Here is a 9,247-nt window from a genome sequence, read left to right as displayed (position 1 = left end):
TTTAGTAGTTACTTAGTTACCTATTCACACTATTTTTAAATGTATTGCTGAAAGGAGGAGATCAATGTCAATGCAAATTAGCCTGCCCAGCACAGCTCCCGGTAGGCGGCACTTTGGATTTAGTTACTTTTCACAGAAGGTAACACTGTAACGTAACGGATTACTTTTTAAAACACATCTACTGTCAAACATGAGTTTCCCCGAGTCCCCGACTTTACATGAGTGCCGAAGTGCCCCGAACATAGTGCTTCCGGGTCTGGGCCGGAAACGGAAAATGATTCTCCATTGACTCCTATTCTAATGCTTGCAGGAAAACACCCATTTCTCTCTTTCACCTTCCTGCCAGACCGCTTCGCTAGGAAATCATGCTAATTCGCTAGCTTGTAGCTCAGGGCCGGTTGGAAATATGAAGATGTCGCTTTTTCTCAGCGGACACGGACATGCACGCGGATCTAGCGATCATGCATGATGGACATGCACATTAAAAGGTAAGAAAATCATAAAATAGCATGGCAGGGTAGACCATTATCGATTATTTATCGTGGCAGTAAATGTGTTATAAATAAAGCTGTAACGTAACGAGTTACTTTTAAAAGTAACATCACCCAACACTGGTTATAGATAACCAGAAGGTTGTCCAGGACCCGGTTAGAGAGCAGTACCTGATTGGGTAGTTGGCCTTGTGGGAGTGTAGCCAGCAGGGGATTGGCTGGGAGGCGGAGCTTCTTAAAGTCACCTGACTGCCATAGACCACTTCTAATGGCTGACCCTGAGTTATTCTGGACAAACCACCCTACAACACACACAATGGGGCTTTTAAGCCGGGACATCATTTTGTAGTCAGACCTCCAAGCAGATTTATTGGAGCTGTGTGGAACACAAGCTCCCTATACGTGGCCGTGTGTGTCTGTGGGTGGGTGGGTCTGTCTGTCTGTCTGTCTGTATGTAGCCTCTGGTGTAGCCTGACTACCCTGGGTGACCAGAGAGGTGCTGTTGAGTCTAGCCTGCCCTGAGCATCAACTGCAATACACACACACACACACACACACCCACCCCCCCCCCCCCCCACCCCCCACACACACACAGGCACCCCTCCCCCCCCCCCCCCCCCCCCACGACCACCGCTCAGTTCACACACACACACACACACACACACACACACACACACACACACACACACACACACACACACACACACACACACACACACACACACACACACACACACACACACACACACACACACACACACACACACACACAGCTCCACTTCGAACAGAGGTTCGATTTATTGTCAATATGGGCAGTGCTGTGTCCCTCGCTATTTCAACAGATCCGAGACAAAAATAACGACTAAAGTATAATTCTACCACTTTCCTGTCAACAAGAAAGAGAAGAAACAATTGTAAATCGTAAAAATAGTAAAAAGATTCAAGGGCGCTGTTGCCATTTGGCACCAAAAGTTCTCCTCTGCCTACAAAATGATGTCAGACTTAAAAGCCCCATAGCAGCACAAGTCGTTATTCCTGAAGTTTGTATCTGCATATAATTATCTTTACGTCTAGTGTGTGTGTGTGTGTGTGTGTGTGTGTGTGTGTGTGTGTGTGTGTGTGCGTGTGTGTGTGTGTGTGTACCTCCAGACTAGCCTGAAACGCGCTGCTCATCAGCTGGTCATGTGGTCCACTGCGGTGCAGAATTGACAGGTGCACATAGAAACACACAACGTACAGCACAACAGGTACAACCAACAGACACACACCCCTGTACACACACTGACCAAACACACTGGCCTACAACACACACACACACACACACACACACACACACACACACACACACACACACACACACACACACACACACACACACACACACACACACACACACACACACACACACACACACACACACACACACACACAGTTTATACATAGAACTCCTTCACTTCCTGTTTTTGAGCGGTGCTAACCGCTCCTACGTCGGGCTTTGTGTGTATGTTTACATTGTACAAGTGTCCGTATGAGCACGGAACTCCATGTAAGGAGATAAGTGACGTCACAGACAGAACGGCACATACAAGGAGAAATGCACGTGTGTCTTGTTTGATACTATGCGAAGTGAGACTAGTGCGGTCTGAGTTCATGTGTAGACTGAAATACTACTGTGATCTGATTGGTGGGGCAGACTCACATGACTGACAGCTCTGTCTCCAATCAGCTGCCAGGTGTGATAGCCAGCCATGCCCAGCAGAAGCAGGTAGGAGAACAGACCCATGTACTTTACCCTGAAAACACACAATGCACCGTTTAACACACACACACACACACACACACACACACGCACGCACGCACGCACACACGCGCACACACACACACAGTCTCTCTCTATCCCTCCCTCTCTCACTCCCTCTATAACTCACCCTACAGCTCCAGCACAGGAAAGTCCAGACAACAGCAAATAGCCAAACCTGAGGAAAGGAGAAGTGAGGAGCTGTAATCTTCCTCATTAGTTGTAAAATGTATATAGTACAAATGCTGTAATAATTGACGTGAATTTCTCCGCTTCCACATGTGTTCTGCAGACTGCAGAATAGTGTTTAGTGTTTACCTGTTAGGAGAGTTGTGGAAGCGCAGGTAGGAGAAGAACGCCAACAGCAGGAAGAAAATGAGAACAGACTCCAGTAACATGAAACGTGACTGGACGATCAGCGAGTTCTCTGGTGGACAACAAACAGTAACATGAAACGTGACTGGACGATCAGCGAGTTCTCTGGTGAACAACAAACAAGCTGTGTTCAAACATATGAACATTCACAGAACAATTGCTTCCATTATAGCATGTTAGCTTTCCACGAATACAAAGCCTGACGTTTCTATTACTGTAGCTTGGATTCCCCATCGTTATCGATGATGTCACTAGTAGGCAGTTTTCTGAATAATTTTTACAATTTTATTACAATCATTGAGGACCAATTATATGAAAACAGGTTGAAAATGGGTGAAGCCGACCTTTAAATAACAGTTAACTGATCATAAATCCTTTTAACAATTGATTATTACTTTCATCTTCTCCCCATTTTAGTTGTGGTCATTGTGCACTGTGGCCCCTGTCCCTTCCAACCCCCACAGGTGGAGGACGAAGACAACCACATGTCTGATCTGATCCACATAATACACACCAGACACTTCTTCTCACCTGACAGTGAGGAGTATTACCAGGAGAACGTAACTAGAGCTGGCCGATACATCATTATTTGACTCCTCGGATCGTGATGTGATCGGCTATTTTTTAAATGTACAGAATAAGGCTTAAAGGAGCTATAGTCAACTTTTTCATTGTAGGGCCGACACTTTGTTTACATACTAGTCTATAGACTAGAATGTAAACAAAGTGTCCGTCTGACAATGGCCAAAATGATTATTTTATCATTATTTTACGCTTTTTGTGGTCATTTTTGAATAGAAACACATATATGAAGCTTATTTTTTTAATAAAATATTTCCGAAACATTATTTTTATTTTAGCATCCGTTTTTCAAGAAAAGGTTGACTATAGCTCCTTTAAGTGGTTCAATAAGATACATTAGAGTTTGTGTCTATTTTATATTTACTGGTTTTCTTGTTCATCAAATATCGGTCAAAACATTGCCAAAATATCTGTGGTCTAGGAGGACTCTCAAAATCGGGATCGGCATCCAACCGAATCATCTGACATCGGCTGTGCTCTAAGCGTAGCGTGCCAGGCGGTTCACACACCATACGTCCCCCAGACCCCCACCCACTTTAGATTTCTTGGACTGGGCGGTGCATTGTGTTGTGAGTACGTACCCAACAGAGCCAGCAGCAATGCCCCCAGGGCAGCATAGTGAGAACAGCCCATACGTACCCAACAGAGCCAGCAGCGCTGCCCCCAGGGCAGCATAGTGAGAACAGCCCATACGTACCCAGCAGAGTCAGCAGTGCTGCCCCTAGGGCAGCATAGTGAGAACAGCCCATACGTACCCAGCAGAGCCAGCAGCGCTGCGCCCAGGGCAGCATAGTGAGAACAGCCCAGCTCCAGCAGCAGTAGGTAGACCAGCGGGACGCACAGAGAGCCACACACTGCTGGCACCAACCGCAGGCTCCACACACACACACTGCTGGGGTACTCTGGAACACAAAACAAACACACGCAGAGTTCTACAGAAATATCAAACTTGGTAATGTACATCAGGGCTGCCACGATTATGACATTTTACATGACGATTAATTGTCACTCTAATAATTGTGATTAACGATTTAATTGAGTTTTTGTCGTTGACAATTACATTTCTGTTTGGCTTGTAGGCTTTGAAGTTGCACATGGCAGATATGACACATAACCTAAATATACAAAGAAATGACTGAAATATTTGACAACTTTATACTTAAAAAAGAACATCGATAGTGGAAATTATGCGAAGCGTTGTGAGCTTGTAGATCTATTTCCACTATTTCTGAAAATGTTTGAAAATATGAAAGCTTTTCAACATGTAAACGATTTTGAGGATTATGACAAAATAATTGCGATTAGACGATTATGTAATAATTGCGACTGCTCTAACTGTACATGTTAATAACATATAAATGTGTAACATCCCAAACTGTCAGTAATGTCATAAAGCCAACTGATTAGGGTTGGGATCTGCAAACAGATGAAACTGAGGAACCCGATATCCAACATTGAGTTTGGTAATGTGTTGATGTGTTCATAACATGGCAATAATGTGGCAATATCAAAAAGAAGGACAAACATCATGCTACTCCACCACTACTCGACACAAAACACATTTTCCACCACAAGTTTGGTCTTCATCAGGTCCTGTTGGGTGGATTTCTCTTTCCTTTTGGTACCTTATTTACCTTATTTGGGCCTAGACCATCGCTAATATGGATGTGCATAATATTCCGTGAGACAGCAGAATGTTTGTTTTTCATACCTGCTCCAATCCTGTTCCACATGAAGTTCCCATCAAAACCTCCAAGATATGCTGGAACACACAAAAAATAACAGACTATGTTAGGGCAACTCAGTGTGTGTGTGTGTGTGTGTGTGTGTGTGTGTGTGTGTGTGTGTGTGTGTGTGTGGTAAAACTGACCTCCGAAGGCTAGGATCATGTGACCGAGAGGGGGACCACTCTCATCGATGAAGAACACTCTCTTCATGTAGAGAGACACAAACTGACCGTAATACACCTCATCAAACCTACACACATACACACACACACATAGAACGGGGACATGAATCAGCTTGTAGATCGGCTATTTCCACTATTCATAAAAAGTACAAGTGTAATAAAGTTATTAAGTTATGTAGTAGTTATTTGTCATATCTGCCCTGTGCAACTTTTGATTATGAAGCCTAAAAGCCAAACAGAAATCTATTTTGTATTCATAATGTTCCAATAATGTTCAACGACAGAAATACAAATTAATTACAATTATTTGAGCAACAATTAATCGTCAAGTAAAATGTCATAATCGGGACAGCCGTGTGTGCGTGTGCGTGTGCGTGTGCGTGTGTGTGTGTGCGCGCGCGCGCGCGCGCGCGCGCGTGCGTGCGTGCGTGCGTGCGTGCGTGCGTGCGTGCGTGCGCGTGCGTGTGTGTGTGCGCGCGCGTGTGTGTGCATGCGTACGTGCGTGCGTGCGTGCGTGCGTGTGTGTGTGTGTGCGTGTGTGTGTGTGTGTGTGTGTGTGCGTGCGTGTGTGTGTGTGTGCGCGCGTGTGCGTGCATGCGTACACCACTGCTCTGGGGAAGGCCAGGTTGGTCATCCTGGTCCAGAATGACAGCACGGTGACCAGCAGCAGAACCACGTTGATCTCTGCTCTGACCACCAGAGGGAGTTTCAGCCAGCTGACACCCAACATGGCTCCACCCTGGAGGAGGACCAGTGCGTTAAAGTACATCTTATATTTACAATTGGCTTAAAGCCGCAGCCCACTTTGGCACAGGGCACAGGACACAGGGCAGTCCACAGTCAACGGACATGTGTGAAGCCTGCAGCAACATTCCAACAATCCCCCAGAGAGAGAGAGAGAGAGAGAGAGAGAGGGAGAGGGAGGAGAGAAGCGCGCACACTTGGGGGGAGAGAGGGGGGCAATGCACATAGAGAGACAGAGAGACAGCAGAGAGAGAGAAAGAGTGAGAGAGACAGCAGAGAGACAGAAAGAGAGAGAGAGAGAGAGAGAGAGAGAGAGAGAGAGAGAGAGAGAGAGAGAAAGACAGACAGGGTTTAGCTCACACTTGGATCACACTTTCTACTTAGCCTAACTGTTTCACCTCAACCGCGCCAATTATCATTAATGTCCTTTTTTATATGCAAATCGCTATTGCAGTATCATGTATTTGAGTGTTTTCTTTGTTGAAAGGTGTAAGTCATAGTGTTCTCTCTCTCTCTCTCTCTCTCTCTCTCTCTCTCTCTCTCTCACACCCCCCCAACTGACACAGTGGGAATGTTACTATTTTGTCTGGATAAACTCCAGTCCCATGCACATACAGTCAACAGTACACATACACTCCATGTATTGAAGAGATAGTCACATTTAAGTAATTAGTGCTTATTATTAAACATAACTCTTTTGCTTCAGTCATCACATCGATTTCAGTAGGCTTACTTTTAGCTAAGTGAAATAATAATATTAGTATTACTAATAATAATAAATAATGTTAATTAATGACACACACACACACACACACACACACACACACACACACACACACACACACACACACACACACACACACACACACACACACACTCAAAATACATGAAGAAACAGTGCTTTTTGTGGGCAACATGGCTTGGAGCAGTTGTGCGTGTGTGCATGTGAGCACGCGAAGCGTGCGAACACTAGGATTCGCCCGCCAAAGGCGGGCGATATTCTAGTAAATATAGATTATGACTAGGGTTGGGATCCGGAACCGGAGGAAACGGATCCAACACTGAGGAACCGGAATCGGTATCACACTGTTAAGGCCCCTTTCCACTGACATGGCCCAACACCACACCATTCCACACCGCCCACTTGTGCCAGGTTTTCCACTACAAGGACCTGGGTAGAGTGGTGGTGTGAAAGTGGTACTAAACGTACTAAAAAGTATCCAATCCAGAGTAGGTCTGAGCTAGGCCAAACAGGGCCAAACGCACCAAACACGATTACTCACTGACTTTCCATTTAGCCCACCAGGATATATTTGTAATACATGATAATATATTCTATTGTGTTATAATCACTGTTATACTCTATTATAGTGTATTATAATTATCATAGTAATAGATTATAATAATTTATAATGTATCATAATCACAGTTATAATCCCATTATATAGGCTAATAATTAGGATAGTTGTAATACAAATATTGTATAATGATATTGTATTATAATCAAAGTTAAAAGGGTCAATTTGTTTCTTACCGATAGGGGAACTTTTGTGTAATGGAAAATTAAGATATTTTTATGTGGTGCGGTGTGGTGTGGTGTAATGTAGTGTCGTGTAGTGTGGTGCTAAAGCTGAAGTGGAAAGGGGGCTTTAGAGCTGGTGAAGGACAGACATCTACAAGTCATTTATGACTCTCTACATCAGAATGATGTTCAGGTACTAGATCAGCAACATCAACAATCAACTAAACGTGGGCCTCTTATCTTTTAAATAAGGATAACATGCCCACTTAACTCCACCTTTTGTTTTGTCCATTTTATTTGTATTTTTGTTCAAACCAAAAGTATTTCAGACACAATCATCAAACAAAAAAGCCTCTTTATCTTATATTTTTATTTTATTTTTGGTCTCTGTATAGTAGTATATATTTTGTTGTTGTGTAGGTGATGGGTTTTTGCACTTAAAAAAAATGTGCTTTTTGGAAGATATGTTACATGTTGAATGACTTTAAAGTATAAAAAAAATAAAACAATCAACTAAACGTTGTAAATAATACAATAATACATACATTAATCAACTAATAGGAATGAAATAATCTGATCCTAGATCACTAACAGGATATGTAAGGGGGATGGATGTGTATAAGAAAGTGGAAATTTAATTAGGAAAATGTTTATCACATTAAAACAAGGGACGTCACCTGGTTATTTGTGCATCTCATACTAAAATTGTTGTACTTTTTTAACATCAAATGGAAATACAGTATTCCAGATAACCAAAATAACATAACATAATCCAAATATACATAAAATGCAATAAAATACTAAACGAATTAACAAAAACACTACCATAACAGCAACAGTGATCATAATGTAGGGGTTGGGTGACTGGGAGGAGGGGGTTATTTTATTATGTTCTTATTTAAAATATGCATAGCAGATGGCACAAGTGAATTATTGTACCCTTAAACTACATTGTGTAATCTACCCCCTCTCTACAATGCACACTGTTAGCTGCGGCTAAAAACACATGGCTAGTCGTGTAGCCTACATGTATTTTAATCATACCTGTCCCAACAGCAATGTTCTGTATTTAAATGTGTCCTTACCTCTGTTCTGGTTGTTGTTCTACTAATTAGACATCATTACGGAGGTGTTTGGTTAACTTGTTTATGCTTCTGATGAGGATTTCTGTGGTTTGGTTTAGCAGAGCCTGACATGGATCGATGCTTTCTGGGTTGACTGGTACAGTCTGGAATCTCTGGATCCAGTCTGGATTAGTCGGCACTCGGCTAGAAAGCCTGTTGTCACGGAAACGGGTAGCCATAAATCATAACTCTTGTAGAGTGCTTTTATTTTGGGACGTTTTCTCTCTCCCAAAATAAAAGCACTCTACAAGAGTTATGATTTATGGCTAGGAAACAGGTAGCCTTATCCAGACAGAGCCTTGTAAGAGAGTTCTGCATTTATTTACACTTTCGCCAGCCAACCAAAAAGTAAAACAATACAAAAAGCAGATTACATGATTGCTTTGCACAATAAATAAATACAATAAGTAGACTATAGTTTACATTTTGTCAGTAACTGGCTGGAACAAAATGTGTTGGCTAATATTAATAAGGTGGGAAAACATGTTTTCTGTGATTACCGGTAATAACAAAGGTCTCAACAATGGTCACCACAAATTGAGTCCCTATCGAATCTCGTCTGTATTCTACTACATTTCCTTTTTCTTAAGTGGTCTAATAACCATGGTCCAGATAATGATCCAACAGAACTGCCTTCAGCTCCCCCTTCACCACGGCACCTGGGCTCCATACTTCATGGTAGCTATGTGGGACCTTTCCTGT

At 42.9% G+C, this 9,247-nt stretch overlaps 1 protein-coding gene across 1 annotated transcript in view; it reads right to left on the bottom strand.

Moving 5' to 3' along the window:
* pomt1 (protein-O-mannosyltransferase 1) overlaps nucleotides 1-8,622 on the bottom strand; it is a 16,493-nt gene extending 7,871 nt beyond the window's left edge. The window contains exons 1-10 of the mRNA XM_080738935.1: nucleotides 8,507-8,622; nucleotides 5,758-5,894; nucleotides 5,117-5,223; nucleotides 4,958-5,008; nucleotides 4,002-4,148; nucleotides 2,608-2,716; nucleotides 2,420-2,467; nucleotides 2,191-2,284; nucleotides 1,635-1,790; nucleotides 663-793 (exon numbers count right to left, since the gene is read on the bottom strand). Of these exons, the coding sequence (XP_080595061.1) occupies nucleotides 663-793; nucleotides 1,635-1,790; nucleotides 2,191-2,284; nucleotides 2,420-2,467; nucleotides 2,608-2,716; nucleotides 4,002-4,148; nucleotides 4,958-5,008; nucleotides 5,117-5,223; nucleotides 5,758-5,885 (971 nt within the window). The 5' untranslated portion in view covers nucleotides 5,886-5,894; nucleotides 8,507-8,622. The remainder of the gene's footprint in view (nucleotides 1-662; nucleotides 794-1,634; nucleotides 1,791-2,190; nucleotides 2,285-2,419; nucleotides 2,468-2,607; nucleotides 2,717-4,001; nucleotides 4,149-4,957; nucleotides 5,009-5,116; nucleotides 5,224-5,757; nucleotides 5,895-8,506) is intronic.
* Nucleotides 8,623-9,247: the final 625 nt, after the last annotated feature.

This window comes from Nannobrachium achirus, assembly GCF_963921795.1.
Source record: "Nannobrachium achirus genome assembly, chromosome: 12".
NCBI classification, from domain to species: Eukaryota; Metazoa; Chordata; class Actinopteri; order Myctophiformes; family Myctophidae; genus Nannobrachium; species Nannobrachium achirus.
This window is presented reverse-complemented; position numbering and strand designations above follow the sequence as displayed.